This window comes from Crinia signifera, chromosome 12 (genome assembly GCF_055691185.1).
Source record: "Crinia signifera chromosome 12, ASM5569118v1, whole genome shotgun sequence".
Classification (NCBI taxonomy): Eukaryota; Metazoa; Chordata; class Amphibia; order Anura; family Myobatrachidae; genus Crinia; species Crinia signifera.
The window spans coordinates 85267908-85286714 of NC_139228.1; the positions used below are offsets into that span (position 1 = coordinate 85267908).

General features: G+C 45.7%; 1 protein-coding gene across 1 annotated transcript in view; it reads right to left on the reverse strand.

Annotated features, from left to right (window-relative positions):
- Positions 1 to 17941, reverse strand: part of SPINT1 (serine peptidase inhibitor, Kunitz type 1) — a 48716-nt gene extending 30775 nt beyond the window's left edge. The window contains exon 1 of the mRNA XM_083167768.1: positions 16884 to 17941. Coding sequence (XP_083023894.1) covers positions 16884 to 17283 — 400 coding nt within the window. The 5' untranslated portion in view covers positions 17284 to 17941. The remainder of the gene's footprint in view (positions 1 to 16883) is intronic.
- Positions 17942 to 18807: the final 866 nt, after the last annotated feature.

The following is an 18807-nucleotide window of genomic DNA, read 5'->3' on the forward strand; positions in this document are numbered from 1 at the left end:
TCTGTGTCCATACGGAGGTGCAGACAGCGGAAAGCGTGTGCCTGATACCAGCAGACTGGGGTAAGGTCCCGACAGGCAGCAGCGCTGCTGGGACTTGGTTGTGTTTGTACTTACCTATAACGGAGGTCTCATGTTGTTACAGTGAGTCTGTGATAAAAATAGTAATGGAGGATGAGAAAAAACAGCCGAGTAAGCCAGGGTAAGCCACATTGAAGTAGCGCTGGTTTTTTGCCTAAGGGAAAACTTTTTATGCATATACCTAAAATAGGGTTTTTTTCTGCTAGGTCTGAAACTGGCAAAGAAAAAGGAGAAGTTAAGGCTAAGCACAAGAGGAAGTGCTCATCCTGTGATAAAGCATTACCTGATAAATGCTCAGGTCCTGAATGCAGCAAATGCAGGAGCTCGGTGCAAATGGGATCTATACAGATAACTGATTTGGTTAAATTGCTTAAAACGGAGCTAGCAGACACCTTTATGTCTAAAGAGGAGTTCGTCAAGTCCTCAGGGAAGAGGCCTAGGGCAGTGCGTTCTGACTCTGAAGGGTCAGAACCAGGCCCCTCTGGGAAGCCAGAGGAAGAGATGGAGGAAGGCGAAGTATTCCAGGAAAAAGATGGGGTGGAGTTTAACCCGGACTTACTGGAGAACCTGCTTTGCTTAGTACATAAGTCACTCAATATAGAGGACCCTCAGAGGAGGGTAAGCTTCAGGACCTTTTGTTTAAGGACAAAAAGAGGAAAAATAAAGATAGCTGTAGAACTAAAATCAGCATCAGTTCTGAAGTAGGTGTGGAAATTGTCGAGGAGACTTGAAGATGAAGTAGAGGAAGGTAAGAACAGGGCAGGAGCACAGGTGAGGTAAAGAGGTAGGGTGAGTACGTGAGGAAGGAGGACCCTACTCATAAGAGTTACCAGACTAAAGGAGGTGGGTGGACGAACTAAATACAATAGGATAAGTAGGAACAGATGGGAACAGATGGAGGGGTAGGATAGGAGGAGCGAAATAGGTTAGGAGGAGGAGGGATAGGCTAAACGGAAGAAGTGGGTTTTGAGGGAGCGCTTGAAGGAGGAATGAAGGGATCTCCGTGTAGTAGTGGTTTGCATGTGTACAAGTCTTCGGGATCAGTTTACTAAAATGGGACGTTTACAATAGCAACAAGATCATTACATGAAGCCTATCTATATTATATTGGTGTTACCAATCTGATTAATTACTACTAGGATCAATATAACATTTGTCCCGGAGGTAAGATGGGGTTTGGGTCCTATCCCTCCCCCTCCCCCAAAAAAGGCAAAAATAAAAACGGCGCGCGTGTGTGTGTGTGCCGACAGCTCTGCCAAGCCCCAGTAAAATAAGAGGGTGTGTCAACGAGGGGGCGGCAGGTCCACCACAGAGCTCCGTTGGAGGAGCAGCGGCCCCATTTGGATCACGCTGTGGACCACACAGGAGCTGCTGTACAGGGAGGTGCCATTCAGGGCTTGGAGCGAGAGGCAGGCATCTCCGTTGCCTCCTGGAGTTTTCACCTGCATTTAAGTGTGCTGATAACTGCTGCTTGAGGATAATTTATATTCTATATGTGGTTTTATTTAACCTCATGATGTTTATGTACAGTATATTGTTCTATATTTTGCCTACATAATGAAGTAAAAAGGTCTCCTTTTGGCCCATATTTATCATAGTTTCTATAGATATAAAGGGCCAGTTGCACCAAGCTTCAAAAAGTGGCAAGTGATAACCAGCCAATCAGCTGTCTGTCCTGTTACAGACTGGGTTTGAAAAATTACATTAGGAGCTGATTGGATGGCTGTTTACCACTCTCCACTTTATGACTGGCCCAGTACCAACCAATCATCTCATGTGTTTCACTTTAAAAGTGCTGGTAAAAAAAAAAACACACAACACAACAATTTAGTTGGTTTGGAAGCTTTCATAAATCTCTTGTTTGTGTTGGTTTAGTTCCTGCTGGGAATTGAACCCAGGACCTCAGAGCTTTAGGCAGATTAAAAAGATATGCAGCATGCCTATATTCTGTGCATGACTGTAACGTAGCAATTCCGTATGCAGATACCGCAGCAGTCACACACAGAATGTAGGCATGCTGCATATCAATGAGTTTTAGACAAAATAAAACCTAGAAGCACAAATTCAAGACAGCCACCTTTTTTACTTAGAACAAATCATGCCAAGAACAGGATCCCTAGATAAAATACATTATACTTGAAAAAGTTGAAGGCCAAATAAAAAATAAATAAAATAAAAAAAGGAGGAAGACCAGCAGTGAGTTGGCTTCATACAATCACAACAATTTTGGACACCACACTATTAAACTCAGCCGCATGACTAAAGATTGAATTTGCGCCCCCTCCCACAGCGTTTTGGGAGGGGGCGCAGCACCACTCGTCGCTGCCCTGTATTTGCGGCTCTTAGAGGAGGGGTTGGTACTAAATTATGTGATTTGTGTCATTTTAGCCCCACCCCCTCCCCGAAGAGCCGCAAATGCCAGTATTTATCCGGCAGAGGGAGGGGTCTGCTAATTTCTGGGAGCAGCAAGTAAAGGCTAGAAGGGCCACATGTCCCCCCCCCCCCCCCCCGTGTCCCGTTCTCGACAAGTATGAGTACAGCACTGATTCAAAATAAAGTTGATGCAAGCAAAAGGATGACATGGCAAAGGTTGACGCATTAAAAAGGTTGATGGACCTTGTGAATTGTGTCGACCTCATGATCCATCCCACAAACGTTAGCTATTAAGCAGCTTAGCCTCCGTTTTTGATACGTTTCCCCTGTGGTTCTAGCTAGCACATGATAACACACACAGGCCAAATTTTGTGTGTTTTTGGATTGTGTGAAGAAATGCAAATACAGGGATAACATGCTAATCAACACAGATAAGGCGCTGGTTAGAATAGGTGCAGTGTGGAAGCAATGCTGATCACTGTGCCACCATGCACCCAGGGTACTTTCAAGGAAAAAAAAGGAGAAGAAAAAAAAACCCCACTGTGTGGCAAACTATTTTTAGGTCACATGTCTAGACCAGAGTTGTGCAACATTACACCACATCATGTTTTTCCTGTAGCATAATAAGTAGTGAACAGATTACCATATAGTTAGTGTTTGATAAAAAATAATAGCATACAAAATACAGCAGGAGCGGAGACTGAGGTACCGTACCCTGCCCAGTGCCCGGACAGAGGCGGAACTACCATTGGTCGCAGACGCAGTTCACAAAGGTCGCACTGCTGCCCCTGCCACCCTCTGTTTTCCTGGTCACTCTCTGCCATTTCCAGGTTTTAAATCTAGGTCCTTTTTTACTTCCTTATGAGCAGAGGTCAATTGCACCGGCAGCTATTGATTTTGACCACAGCAGTTCCACAGCAGGGACAGCACGGTCTCTGGGGGGTGCCACCTCAGGGCTGCATAGGAGATCTCGCTGGGGTGACCTAAAAATGGTCGGCAATGTCTAGATAGACATTATCCTAAGATCGACGCAAGAAAAAGGTCGTCTGGAACCTGGCCGACAGTGACAAAGTCGACAAGTTTTATTAGGATTTTTTTGTTGTTTTAGTTTTAACAGACTTGTTCATTCTTTACCATCTCAGATGGGATGTTGCTATCGGCAACCAAACAGAATCTACTCATTTATCACCTTCTAGTGATAATAGTATCTGATTGGTTGCCCATAGCAACATCCCACCTGAACTAGAACTCCCATCTTAGAAAATTTACCCCAAAATATTACAGGTCAATATAAATGCAAAAACAGAGCTGGTAAGCTGACAATGATAAACTATGGGCACGATTCAGACCTGCTTATACTCGGCAGTGCCGGATGCTCCCCTGCCCGTGCCACCCGCATCGTGATGTGTACGAGAACGCATCCCCTTATACGAGAGAGAGAGAGAGAGAGACGCATCCCCTTATACGAGAGAGAGAGAGAGAGAGAGAGAGAGAGAGAGAGAGAGAGAGAGAGAGAGAGAGAGAGAGAGAGAGAGAGAGAGAGAGAGGAAGAGAGAGAGAGAGAGAGAGAGAGAGAGAGAGAGAGAGAGAGAGAGAGAGAGAGAGAGAGAGAGAGTTCACTCCAGGGGTTTGCACATGTGCCATGAGCATAACCCCAAACATTGGGGAAAGGACCGGCGAATCTTGGCCCTAACCACATAATTAAACAGTAGAATGACATTTTTGTAACACATTTTAGTTAAAAAATAAAATAAAAATAAAAAAAATTCTCCATAAGACACTTTTGCCTAGTTCGGATAGTCTACGGCACAGTAGAGCAGATGAATCGACTAGCGTTACATGCATATCTGCACTAAACGCTGGTTAACTGTGGGGGGGGGGGGGGGGTATGTTTTTAATATGTATTATGAGCTAGGGACAGCCTGCAGAGTTACGCTCGGTGGGACTGTCCACTGCAATCCCCCCAAGGAATTAGTGGCAGGGGTGAAGTATTAAAGCTACCTAGGCGCTAAATCGCTCAGGGCTGGGCGTTACCCTATCCCCACTGCAGGGACAATGCTAGCCCTGCTGCTGGCTCCGGGTTGCGCTGGAGATCTCGCAATAATAGCGAGAGCAGGAGCTGATTGCTACGGTACTTGTGTAGTTTCACTGCACCAGCATAGCTGTGCCCCTTGCGTGGCACGCTTCGCTCGCCCACGCTACGGGCTCGGTGGCTCGTTACGCTCACCACGCTATCTAAAAACAACTCCATGCCAACATGGATAGTGGGGGTATGAACTATCCACGTTGGCATGGAGTTTCTTTTAGAAAGTTTGGCAAGCGCCGTGAAACTACACAAGTACCACTGCTACAAAGCGTATGCGCAAGGCTGCCAGGGCACCAATAAGGAGAGCTGTGGAGGCAGAGCAGAACGGCTCTCCTTATCGGCAAGGGGGGGGCTTAATACATCAGGCTGCAACGGGTGCCCGCTTCTCCTCGTTATGCAGGAGAAGTGGGACCCGTTATTTCTAAAACGTTATGGGCACGATAATACATCTGCCCCAGCGATTCAAAAAAAATAATAAAAATTTATTGTGGGAACCACCGCTCTACAGAATGAATGGGGAAAAGTTCAAACAAACTGCAAAATCTTGTTCGAAAGCTTCTGTGACATTAAATGCGCCAATAGGTGTAAGTGGGGGGGGGGGGGTCATTTTAGTCAATCCTTATTGGGTGTATACACGGGCTCGGGTTGGGCAATTTTTACCAAGCAATTTGGCTTAGTCAAAAATCAAGAAGCAGCTAAGCCGTAGGACCGCTGATATCCCTAGCCGCTTAGCCTGTGTGTACAGTGGCTATTCAAATCTATTTGGCTGGGCAATAGCTACGCCGTGCATCGCTAATCGCCCGCAGTGCACAGACGGGGCGATTCTGGCTACCCTACATCTAAATCGCCTGGCCAAATCACTTGGTGTGTACAGCTTTGGGGCTTGGTACCATGGATAAGGCTAGAACAGAGATTGCAGAGTCTCCTGGTCACCTTTACCTCAAATGTTCATTATAATTGAATAAAACGCTGTGACCTTTAAGCCAAGCGGTTTCTGTGTCCGCGTCTTTGTTTCAGCTGTGTATATGCTGTTAGGATGGTGGAATAAAGAGGTAAGCTGGGTTAATTGGTTTATGGTCATTAGTTTAATGATGGTTAAAGGGTGATTGGTTTAGGTATTACAAGGACTTAATGAGTTTATCAAGAATAAACAGATTGATCTTCGTCTTCCCCTCAATAATTATTCACACGTTCATAGACAACAGTTACTACAACAAATGTGACATCATAGATACTATTGATTGACATTCCAATGCAATGAGTCATTCCTTCCACTCACCTCACACCCACTCCCCAACCATACAGACATTACCCCCTAGTCTGACCATCAGTGCATCATCTGCCGAAATCATGAGTCATTCAATTTGGCACAGAAATAACCAATTCATTATTCATGGAGAGGACACTGCATCCTTTTACTTTGACACTGTCCAGGTGTTTTCTGTACATACAGTATGCAGATAAGGATACAATACAAACAGTGAATGATATACAGGATAGCAGAGGAGTGTGTATGAGTACAGACAGCGGCCTATATATAAAGTGTTTCTCACCATCGTTATGCCACTTGCTATGGTCAGTATACAATTGGTTACAGTAATTTACTGCAGATAATGGAGTCACCAACGGGTGTTGGATTAGCACTGGTTCCCAGCTCCAGAAGCACACTCCCCAGTAAGCAGTCCTCAGAGCCAGTGGTGGATTTCCCAATAGGCATGCAAGGAGACACATAAAAGGATAGAGATGCTAGAGGTCCCTACTGGACCTCTAGTATCTGTCCGGGAAGCACAGCGCATATAGTGTTACCCGGAACTGCCAGGGGGCTTCAGAGAGTTTTCTAGCAGTGGGCACAAAATTTCAAGTTATGACACTGGGCGCCACAAGTGGCTGGCAGCGCTGTACACACTAGAACAATACTAGATACGTCGAATTAGACATTACAGACAATACAGCCGAGATGTAGGAAAGCAGAGGCGTAGTCCGCATACTACCAGGGGTGGGTTGCTGTGGCCCCCATGCCATTTGTTCCCCGCCTTCCCATATAACCTACATTCGTCCAAACTGCTCATCTCTAATATAAAGGATAGTTAGAACAAAAAAACAAAAAATGGAAAATTGATCAGATACAAAAAGTACGTAACAAAATGTATTACTATTAACTGTCCCAAACAGTGCCGCCAATCTGCCACTGTTCCACCCGCGGCTAGTTGTACTGTATAGATAGATTCCTCCCTCTACACAAGCACACCAATGTTAAGGTGCATACACACGGGGCGATTGCAAATATCACTGGAAATATGGTCACTGAGCGACCACATTGCCAGCGATGGGAGTGTGCACCAGCAATAAATCGCCAAGTGCGCGCTCCCGTTTTCAGCCCCTGAATGGTCACTGGTTGGAGGAGCATGCTCCTCCGACCAGCGACTTCCATTGCCTCTTCTCCCGGCAGTGTGACATATTAATCTGCGACCATCTCTGATCGCAGATGAAAACGGGACACTGAGCAATATGATTGCTGAGCAATATATTGCCAGCGATCATATTGCCGCGTGTGTACGCACCTTTACAGTTAGCTGCTCTGCTTGTTCATCCACCAACAGTGTGTTCTCCTCCTTTCCTTCATTGTCTACACAGCAGCTGCTGACCTTTGGCCAGTATTGGTAATTATAGGCAAGTATTGAACACCTCCCTGTTACTTAATGCCCAGAGGAAGGGTGATCCTAAAGCCACAGTTCCCCAGGAGGTTTCCCCCACAATCAGTTCTACCTGTCCTGATTGCTGAAGGATGACGGAGTCCAGAGGTTGCCCGTGTATGTGGCTGGTATGCCATAATCACCACCCAGAAATCAGCAATCAATAACATACAGGAACATTGCCCCTGCTTTTATTTATATATATTTTTTTGCAGGGACGATGTTCCTGTAAAAATAATAATAATAATAATAATAATAATAATTATATAATAATAATAATAATAATAATTATTATATATATATATATGTTAGCTGTTTTGATAAAAGCCTCAAGGCTGAAACGTCAACGTCAAGTTTGGCTCCTGTTTTCTTTCTTAACACCGTCCTGAGTGCCGCACTACACCCCCGACTGTATCCAGCGTTGCTGCTCGCATTGTGAAGGCACCAGGTACCTACTACTAAGAGGATTTGAGTGCCGGCATCCCTCCGCATATATATAGATATATATATATATATATATATATATATATATATATATATATATATATATATATATATATATATATATATATATATCTTTGGTATGCTATAGCAGCCGTCTTCCAGGTCTGAAAACAACAACAGCCTTTTTAAATAACATGAGCACTGATGCAGGAAATCACTGACACAATGCATTTCATAATATTGTTTATGTCACGGTATAACATTGCAGGTTTAATGAGTATTTTGTGTTTATTGTAGATTGTTAACCTGAACGTTGCTATGGGAACCGGCAGGGGGAGGATGACACGGTTCCGCCGGAAACAGGAAACTGCAACACGGCGAGTGGACATCGCGCCGCACTGCCAGGTGACCCGGAGCAGCGGGAGGGGCAGCAGTGATTGGGGGGGGGGGGTAAGTCTTGTCTATATATTTCTTGTGTGTGACACTTTGTGTTTATCCTGACGAAGGAAAAAGGCGCCCCGAAACGTTGAAGTTACATTAAACACGTTTTTGCAGTGTACCTACGTTTTTCAAGACTGAGTACCGCTCGATTTACCAAAGGTCTGTACTATTGGACCCAAGTGGTCCCACCTGAAGGCACCGGAGCAAGTGAGTCCCAGGGGACAGCAGAGTACAAGAGCAAACACGTGGCGTGTATGTGGCGTGTATATATATATATATCTGTTCCATCCATTGCCAACCGTGTGCTCTTCTGCACACGTTATATAGACGACCTCCTCCTTATTTAGAGGGGACCGGTCGAAGAGCTTGTAGCCCATGTAGAATTGCATAATCAAGGGACCAGTCCTGTCAAATTTACCCACTCTGTTAGTAGGGATCGTATTAATCTCCTAGATGTTACCATCATCAATCAGGATGGCTTGTTGTCAACTACACTTTATAGCAAACCTACGGATAGGAATAACATACTCCACTTCACTAGCTGTCACCCTAGGTCAGCTGTCCGCAGTTTGCCGCATTCACAATTAATGAGTGTCAAACGCATCAATTCAGACCCAGAAGTAGCTGAAAGCCAAATGGTAGCTGGGTGTGGTATATTTGCCCGACAGTTGGGATTCTGACAGTCATTAGTCGGATGTCGGAATCCCGACTACACAGCGGGGGGAGCGCAATGAAGCCCCTTGCGGGCACGGTGGCGAGCTGCACTCACCACCTATTTTATTCTCCCTCTATGGGGGTCGTGGACCCTCACAAGGGAGCAGTCGGGATTCCGACGTCGGAGTAATGACTGTCGGAATCCCGACTGTCGGGGAGCCGTCCGGCACCCTGGTAGCCATGGCGGACAAGTTTAAAGCTAGAGGGTATGATCCTCAGATCCTTGCAGATGCTCATGTTAGGGTATCCAGCATGGACAGAAACTCTTTGTTAGTACCCAAACCAAAGATAGATACGCATGCGTCCTACTTACCATGGGTTAATACATATCACCAAGCCAGCCTGTTTATCAACAGTGTCTCTAAGAATTTATGGCCCATCATCCAGTCAGATTCTGACCTTCCCCTAAAAAACTCAAAACTTTTAACATGCTATAAATGGGGTAAAAACCTCCGTGACACCCTGGTTAAATCCAACTGCTCTATAGATACTTCCAGCTCTAGCCCTAGAGCTCTGGGTTGTGTGAAATACACTTGCACCACCTGCCGGTTTTTAATTCCGGTGCAAAAAATGTAATCACCCCCAGACGGGAAAAACATTTTACATTAACCATACCCTCACCTGCAATACCAAGTTTACTGTCTATCAAATAGGGTGCCCTTGTGGCCTCAGCTACATAGGCAAAACGGAGCGAGCCTTTAAAGAGAATGGTGGCTCACCGTTCCACCATCAAAAAGGCTTTGGAAAAGGGCTCCAGTGATCAGCCTGTGGCCAGGCACTTTTTGTCTGCGGGTCACAGTATAGTTCAGTTAAAGTACAGAATGATAGATCACATCCCACTGTCACTCCGTGGTGGTGTTAGAGGATCTAAGTTGCTGAAGTGCGAGGCCAGATGGATCATGAGACTGGGGACGGTTATCCCCGGCGGTCTCAATAAATTTTCTGGTATTAATGCGCTTTTAAATAAATGACCAGGGCATTTGTATTTGGTACAGTCAGGTGTAATTCCATTAATGTCTATCTGCCATCAGTTGGTCTATATGTATCATGCTGGGTGATCTCGCTGGGTGTGGCAGTTCAATTGCATTACAGCCAGTATCACCACAGCGTTGGCTGCGTTATTTAGGTATAGTAAAAAAAAAAAAAAAAAAAATATATATATATATATATCTCTATATCTATCTCAAAAGAAAGGGGGGTTGTGGCCCTGTCTGCGCTCTAAGGTTCGCAGCACCTCTAGATACCTCGCTGTTAACAGAGGTATATAATAGACATGAAGACAAGAAAAAGGTATAGAGGTGCGCTGATAGTTTCACAGAATGTGTGTACACACAAATGTATAATGACAAATTTAAAAAAATTTATTTCATAAAATAATATAAAACGTACTGAATAGTACACATAATCCTAGTAGGATAAATTTCATGTGGTTCGCCTTCTGACTGTTGAGACACACTCATCCCTTTAGAGGAGAATCCTCACCGTGTACCTTACCTACGGTATTGAGGAGCACAGAATTTAGATCATTGATACCTACAGCAGTTGGCTTGTGTTTTTATTCTGGATCTATGATACCTTGACAGTATCCATTCCGGTCAGGGCACAGATTCCCCTTTCTTTTCCATCCAACCGGTTTATTTGAACTCACCTGTCGAGTTTTTTCTGTGGGAATGGAGTCCATTCCCACAGAAAAAACTCTCAAATTATATTCGATTACTAAGCCAGCCTGGCTTTCACCTATTTTACATTCTACTGATTTTACCGTTATCCTGTATGAATTCTAATCGCTGAATAGACCATACATTTAAAATACTCTGTCTTACCCCTGAAGAAGTCGTTCTGACGAAACGCGTTGGGTTTCAATAAAGAACTTTTACCTTGAACGGATTCCACGTTTCATTCGGGAAGGGGACATTGAATTGTTGTTATAAATGTGATTAGTGTTTTATCCAGTAAGAAATCTGTACTGAAGTGACTTGGTGGTACTAAGCTCAGTGCTCTCCGATAAAACATCTTTTTCTTGTACCTTTTGCCAGACTCTCACTAACAGGGGAGTCTTATCGGAGTAGCAGCTAATTTTATACTCTCCAGCGCAAGACGAGGTCCATATTATATATATATTTATTAAAAACGTTGGCTAATACAATTTATTTAGTCCTGGTGTCAGACCCCACTGCGCTACATCACATGTGCAATCATCAGACTGTGGGGTAGATGTATAAATCAGTGATAAGGGAGAAGTGAGCCAGAGGAGAAGTGAGCGATGCCAACCAATCAGCACGGAAGTAACATCTATAATTTGCATAATATAAAATTATACAGAGCAGCTCATTGGTTGCCATGGGCCACTTCTCCTCCCATATCACTGCCCCATATATCTACCCAGTGCAGTACTATGTGGGTTATTCTAGTTCATTCTGACAAAATACTTCTTAGAGGGACAAAACCATGTGCAATGCAGGTGGGGCAGATGTAACTTGTGCAGAGAGAATTAGATTTGGGTGGGCTTTTACTTCAAAGTGAGATCTATATTGCAGTGTAAAAATAAAGCAGTCAGTATTTACCCTGCACAGAAACAAAATAACTCACCCAAATCTAATTCTCTCTGCACATTTTACATCTGCCCTTACCTGCAGTGCACATGGTTTTGTCCATCTAAGAAGGATTTTGTCAGAAAGAGTGAACTAGAATAAGGCCCTATGTGAGGGCAGTCTAACACTGAAGGATACAAAGGATCCTGCAGCCAAGAATTTTGTATTATCTGGGTTACACAACAGTAAACGACATTTATGGAATGAGCAACTGGGGCCAAGCTCAAGAACGCTTCCCACATCTCAACTTCTCGGTCACAGTCCCCAATACATACGCGGGAACGTCCCCAAAAATCGGGACGTTCCTGCGTTTAGCGGGACAGTTGGGAGGTATGCATGTTGCTATGGGCAACCAATCAAATTCTACTTCTTTTTTACTTAGCAACTTCTAAAAGATAACAGAATCTGATTGATTGCCCATAGCACAATCTTCAGCAGAACTCCCACCCAATACCCCTTTTACACTGCCGCAAAAACCCGGGTCAGCAGCAGTGTAAATGGGGTCAACTCGTGTCCATTTACACAGGACTTCTATCAGGTCCTGACCAGGGTGCAACACGGGCAGGACCTGGGTAGTGGGCAGTGTAAACGGGTCATCCGACCCGGTTCACTTTTACAGAAATGGGGGAAGCCCGACCTCTGGACCGGAGTGTCCTGCGGTCAACATGGACTGGGGGGCGCACACAGCCTCCGCTGCTGTCGGGAGGAGGTGAATGGAAGCCTGTGCGTGGCATCCATTTACCTCACAGAAGGGGGCTAGAGTGCACGGTCCGGGGTCCAGGGTGGTGTCCAGGGTGGCATCCCTGCTCTTTGAGATCATGTCATCTTCAAGTGTCGCCATCGTTTACACTGCGGGTTGGCACTGCAGTGTAAACAGACCAAAATCCCGGATCCGACCTGGCTTGGGATCGCGTTCCAAATGCCGGGTCGGATCTGGGATTTTGTTGTAAAAAGGGGTATAAATGGGTTATGAAGCTGGGTCCGACCCTGAAAACTCCTGTGCTTGAAGATCAGGGATTTTGGTGTAAAAGGGGTATTAATAAACCCCATAGTGTGTACATATATGGTAAAGAAAATACATATGATTGCTATAAGTGACACGATAACAAGCAGCTGAGATCAGGAACATAGTCTATTCAAACGTTTTCCTATTTGAATTGGGAAGTGCAAACCTCTGCACACAGACTGTTTCTGGTTCCTCATTTTCAGGACTTTCAGTCCCCTGCCTACCGCACACTGGGTATAAAGTTGAAAAGAGAGAAGCGCTGGCTGTCCCACTTATGGAGAGTGATATACATCCAGCCAACAGCTCCTAACTGTCATGTTACAGGCTGGGTTTGAAAAATGACAGGTAGGAGCTGATTGGCTGGTTGTTTATCACTCTCCACTGTATCACTTTTTGAAGCTTGGTACATCAGGCCCTTAGTGCCTCAACTAAGGCAAATATGTTTTAGGAGTTTAGCAAAAGTGTTAATTAACTCTGCAGGGCAACTAAAAGGAGAATTGGGAGAGTAGATTCTATGGGGAAATTTACTAAGATGGGAGTTCAATGTCACATGGGAGGTTGCTACAGGCAACCAATCAGATACTCTCTATTATCTTCTAGAACACTGATTTTCAGCCTTTTTACCTGGCGGCACACCAAACAAGATTTTAAATTGCCAAGGCACACCATGAGATACCCACAGGGAAAAACACACTGGTCCCCACAGAAAAAAAGAAGAGACCAGTAAATAACAGTTGAACTGGTGGTGGCTGTAATAAACGGGTGTGGATTGTTTTATCGACCACACTTAGGTCGACAGTCATTAGGTCAACATGCAACTAGGTCGACAGATGTCTCGGTCGACATGGGTTTTTTCAGGGTTTTTTTACCCGAATGTCGACATGGACACAGTTGGAAGTCAACCGCATCATTAGCTTCGCTTGCGATGCTTCGGGCACGGTGCCTCGCTGCGCTCGGCATACTATTTTATTCTCCCACCATGCCCTAGTGGATGGTAGGGCATGAAATGCCGCCTGTCGGCACAAAAAAACAGTGAAAAAACCCATGTCGACCTCCCGACCTGTCCACCTAACCCATGTCGACCTAATGCTTTCGACCTTGTCCCATGTCGACCTAGAAACCTGTCGACCAAAGTGTGGTCGATAATACGACATATACCGTAATAAACTGGTGTGGGCATCTTTAGATCTGGGGGCACACTTGAGACCAGCAAAACGAGTATTTAAATGGCAGGTAAACTCTGGGGTGCACCAACATTTCTGTCTGAAAGTGGTATTAGGGCCATTTTCCCAGCAAATTGCTCTTTTACCCAGAGATGTACCCAGGAACTAGATGTGAGACCACTCACATGGGACAGCTTTCTGCATCCAGCGCCATTATTGAAGTCTGCAGTTTTGTATTGTGGGTAGAAATTAGAACACTCCGGTGGGAACACACGCTACCCTGGGAAGCGCAAACAAACTCCACAGTACCACTCTGCATATCAGTGCTGAAGTACAGACCACAATGTGCTAGAGATTTCTTAATTACAGAAATAAGTGCCTGTAGACTATTCCAGAATATGGACCTTATTATAAATACCGTATTGATTTGAAGCTGTACAGGAGTACTGATATCATTGTATTTTTCCGCAATGGGGAATGGGGGGGTTGTAAAATCACTGACTGTCCCTTTAGTCAGTGGTGTAACTATAGCACCGCGGTCGCGCTGTGCATATGGGGGTGCCGGGGGGGCTGCGGTGCTATAGTAATTCCCCCGCCCCCCATCCCCCGCATGCTTACCTGTCCGCGCGTCCCGGCTCCCCTCCTGGCTTCAATCAATGCTATGGAGACGCACCACAATAAAATGGCCGCCCCATAAAGCAGACAGTTCTCTGAAACTGTCTGCGGTATGGGGGCGGCCATTTTATCGTGATCCGTCTGGATAGAATTTATTGAAGCCAGGAGGGGAGCCGGGACGCACGGACAGTTAAGAATGCGGCAATGGGGGGAGGGGGCACGGGGGTCGGACGGGTGGGGAGGGGGGGCGCCCCCCCATTAATGGCGGGGGGCGCCCAAAACAAAGCTACGCCACTGCCTTCAGTGGTTCTCAGGACCCCAACAGTTCACATTTTCCAGGTTACCCAGAAGGTGCACAGGTGCACTCATTACTCACTGACACATTTTTAAATATCCACACGTGGAGCTAATTATTTTTCTTGATTCTGTGAGGAGACATGTAGAACATGCACTGAGAGCAGAGTTTGAGAACCTGTGTTTTAGATCAGTGGTTGCCAACATCGGTCCTCAAATACACCCAACAGTTCACGTTTTTTCCAGCTCTCCACACAGGATTGCCAGTGAATAACGAGTGCACCTGCCGGGTGACCTGTAAAACATACCTCCCAACTTCTGTCCGTACGAAATAGGGACACTCGCGCGGCGAAGCCGCGCGAGCGCCCGAAAAGGGGGCGGGGTGTATGCAAATGAGGGCGCGGCTTATGCTAATTAGCCGCGACCTCATTTTCATACGAGAATAGACGCTGTGCGCATGCGCACAGCGTCTATTCTACTAGATTGGGGGTCTCCCAACTGTCACCCCCCCGCAGCGGGACAATGCCTGCCGCGGGTGGGACAGCGGGACAGGACCCGAAAATCGGGACTGTCCCTCTAAAATCGTGACAGTTGGAAGGTATGTGTAAAACATGAACTGTTGGGGGTACTTGAGGACCGAGGTTGGGAACCCCTGCTTTAGATTAAACATTACATACCTGTAACCCAGTGCTTCAGCTGTCAGCACAATGAGAGCAGTGTATTGATGTCAACTAAGTTAATTGATGGTTTAATCACAGACATCAAAAAATCCACAAAGCGTGTCAGCATCTGTCCACAATTGCTGTGCATACAAAACTGGACATGCCCACTTTTTTTTTTGGGGCGACACCCCATAAAAACCTTCCATGCGACTTTTTGCAAGTCTGTTTCCCCTCGCATGTTGGGAAGAGTAAGACGCCACTGTAAGACCCAGCCTACCTATACCTTAGAAAATCACCTTTAAATGACTTGTAAACTTTTATTCTCTAAAATAATAAAATAAAAATGTCTTCATTTCATGGTGTGGGGATAGAGGATAGTCCATGCCACTGTCCAGTAAGCTGCCAATTTATTCATCTCATGTTTCAGCAATGTGGACCACCCAATAACACAGCTACAGACTAGCTATTAGTAAAATAAATATTCAGCATGGATTGAGAATGAGAAAATTTGCAAATGGAGCGATTATCAAACAAATGCACAAGGGGAATAAGCGACTGAAAATACATATGGATCAGAAACGCAATGTGGCCGGAGTTTGACTGACAGTAAGCTGGTGTTTGGGGGTGGAAACCTGACGTTTACGGAGTTTGTCCAGTGTGTGTTTTTGAGGAGGGTCTGTGATGTCAGTGATGACCACTAACCGCATGGCTCATTTGCAGATTAGTTGAAGCCTCAGACCTACTCACATTGCACAGATGTCTTTGTGATGTTCTGGTAATTGCGTATGAACGTACAAACGGAACGCAATCTGATCATCCGAGTGATGTTGGTGACCACGATTTCTCTGGTTTAATCGGCAAAACGCCAAAACCATTGCTGATACGCACTATGCAATATTAGCAAGCGGAGTACCCAATTCCTGGCAAATTGGTCAGACAATTGCATAGTGTGTACCTGCTGTAGTTGAACCCTGCTCATCCAATATCCCACTCAGTAGAATAAAGGGCCTCACGGGACAGTGTGGATTTGGACAGCACTATCCTGGTAAAGGGTGTGGTATGCTCGGCCAACAGTCGGGATTCCGACGGTCAGTAAATTACATCAGAATTCAGACTGCCGGTGCTCCATCAGGGGGGGGGGGGGGGGCTCAATCATTGGCATTAGGATAGACTTACCACTCCGGCACACTGTCGACATTCTACCCTTGTCAACATTTCATCCCTGTAGACTGGATGAACATGTCAACACGTAAGCGTATTTATAATGGGGACAAGGAGAGCAGTGCACATAGACCTCGGGGTCTAGGGGGCCCCCGAACACGCCGCTTCCCAATTATAATGTTCTTGTGTGTCGGCAAGCGGGTTCCTCCTCCTATCTTCATATGCAGTTAGATCTTTTGGAAGCTGGCGCTACGCAGTGAAATTTAACGCTCTGGCGCCATGTCGGAGCCTTTGCTATCGTTCCTTTATGTATCATCTTCAGAACTAGAACTGGGAAGATGGCGCAGTAGGAGTCACCCATTTGCTGACACACAAGTGAACGTAATATGATTGGCTGGTGCTACTCAGCTGAAGGGGGCCCCTCGGATGTTAACACGTGCGCCGTTGACCTTTTTCGCATCTGAATGTAGACATGGAGAACGCCAACATAATACCCAGAAGCCAACAAAATAATGGTGGCATTGTGTAGGCATAAACGGCAAAACAGTAAGAGAATTGTTACCTTCGTTTGGATCCTGCCTCCAGCGTGACAACATCTTGCTGACGTCTAAGGTGACATAGTTGGCAAATCCCTTCTTCGGACCCAACTGGCAGACAAATTCCTGCTTGTAGACGCAGTTGAGCAGGAAACAATCACTGATCAGGTCGTCATGGCCGTCCACCAACTCCAACATGGCCAGGTTACAGCCCTGCACCCTGCAGCAGGCGGCCACACAGTCCCTGCCCCGGTCTAGGCTGGGGGAGCCCAGGAATGTGGCTCCTCTGCTCATGGAGTCATTCAGATCCAGCACAAAGTCTGGCATGCTCTGGGTGAAATTGTCCAGACAGGCCTCTCGATTCTCATCCCCCCAGCTCAGTTCTAAGACCCCTAGGAGGGCCACCAAGGCGCACAGGACCCGCATTCTGCCCCTCGTACAAAAATCGCACCAAAGTCTGAGGTGTCTGCCCAAATCCTTATGCGACTGCCCTGTAACAACGCATTATCTGTAAGCAGTAACCACGCTGGGCTGAAAACAGGAACTTCTCAGCCGGTTACGCTGCTGTGTTCCTTTCCTTTGAAATGAATTCTAGGAGTTACTTTCCCTGGATACTTCCTATCCCAGAGACTCACGGTTTCCAGGGAGATCCCGGATTTCTCTGTAGCAGGTAACAAAGTCCACTTGGGTCTCAGGAAGGAACCTTCTGCTTCTCTTCTCTATGTCTGTGGTGGGTTCAGTCCATTCAGCAACCAGGATGGCAGTGTGTTTGTTCCTTATAGGTAAAATGGAGTACACCTGGGTTCTTCTTCCTCGACCACCCTGCCTGAGCACTCCCACTTTGTCTGTGTCCTCTGTAGGTTTCTGATGAAACTGAAATGGGTGTTCCCTATGGCCAGGTATCCTGAGCCCGTAACCCCTCACCTGCCAGCCAGGTGCACAGAGGAGCTGCAGGCAGGAGAGATCAGCAGGAAGTGAAACTTTACACCTGAGCCCCCTCCCCCTGTACCTGAGTCACAGAGAGAGGAGAGAATGGGGAGGTGAGTAATCTCTTTCACTGCTTGTCATCTCAGGAACACACTGCAGCATATGACGTATACATGAAAATAAACTGGCTCAGACCAAGCCCAGGCTGCTAGGAGGAGGCTATTGTTATCACGTTAGCTGCACTCTGACATTCCTCGCTGGGCTGGGGGCATATGTACTACAGTGTGAGCCCAAATCATTCGGTTTTGGTCTGTTTTTCTGTAGACACTATGTCGACAGTGGCTACGTAGCCACAAGACAACCGGCACTGGGTTCTTGACATGGTGAATATGCTACTTACGGCATTTTAGCTGTGTGGGGAAAGTAACTTTAACATGGTTAAAATGTTATTTATAGCACAGTTAAAATGCTAGAAATAGCACTTTAACCATATTGTAATCTCAGTTACCTACTTTCTTGTGTCTACTGTGTCGTTGCCCAGATACTGACTACAGACAACATATACTAAACCCTTTTATTATTTAGAAAGGTATTTGTAAAATGAAAAAAAATATTTTTACTGCAGAAACCAATGTATTCCTCTTATTTATAATGACGAGAGAAGCTGATTCCATCGTTTGGTTCAAATATAATGGGTGAAATGTAATAGGATGAGAGATTCAGAAAGTGAGGGATTTTTTAGAAATCTCCAGGTTTTTTTTAAAGCGCCAATCAGGGCTATTTTTCAGCAGGCTCCAGCAGGAACTGAGGCCCTTATTCTAGTTCACTCTTTCTGACAAAATCTTTCTTTGATGGACAAAACCATGTGCACTGCAGGTGGGGCAGATGTAACATGTGCAGATAGAGTTAGGTTTGGGTGGGCTTTTACTTCAAAGTGAGATCTATATTGCAGTGTAAAAATAAAGCAGCCAGTATTTACCCTGCACAGAAACAAAATGATTCACCCAAATCTAATTCTCTCTG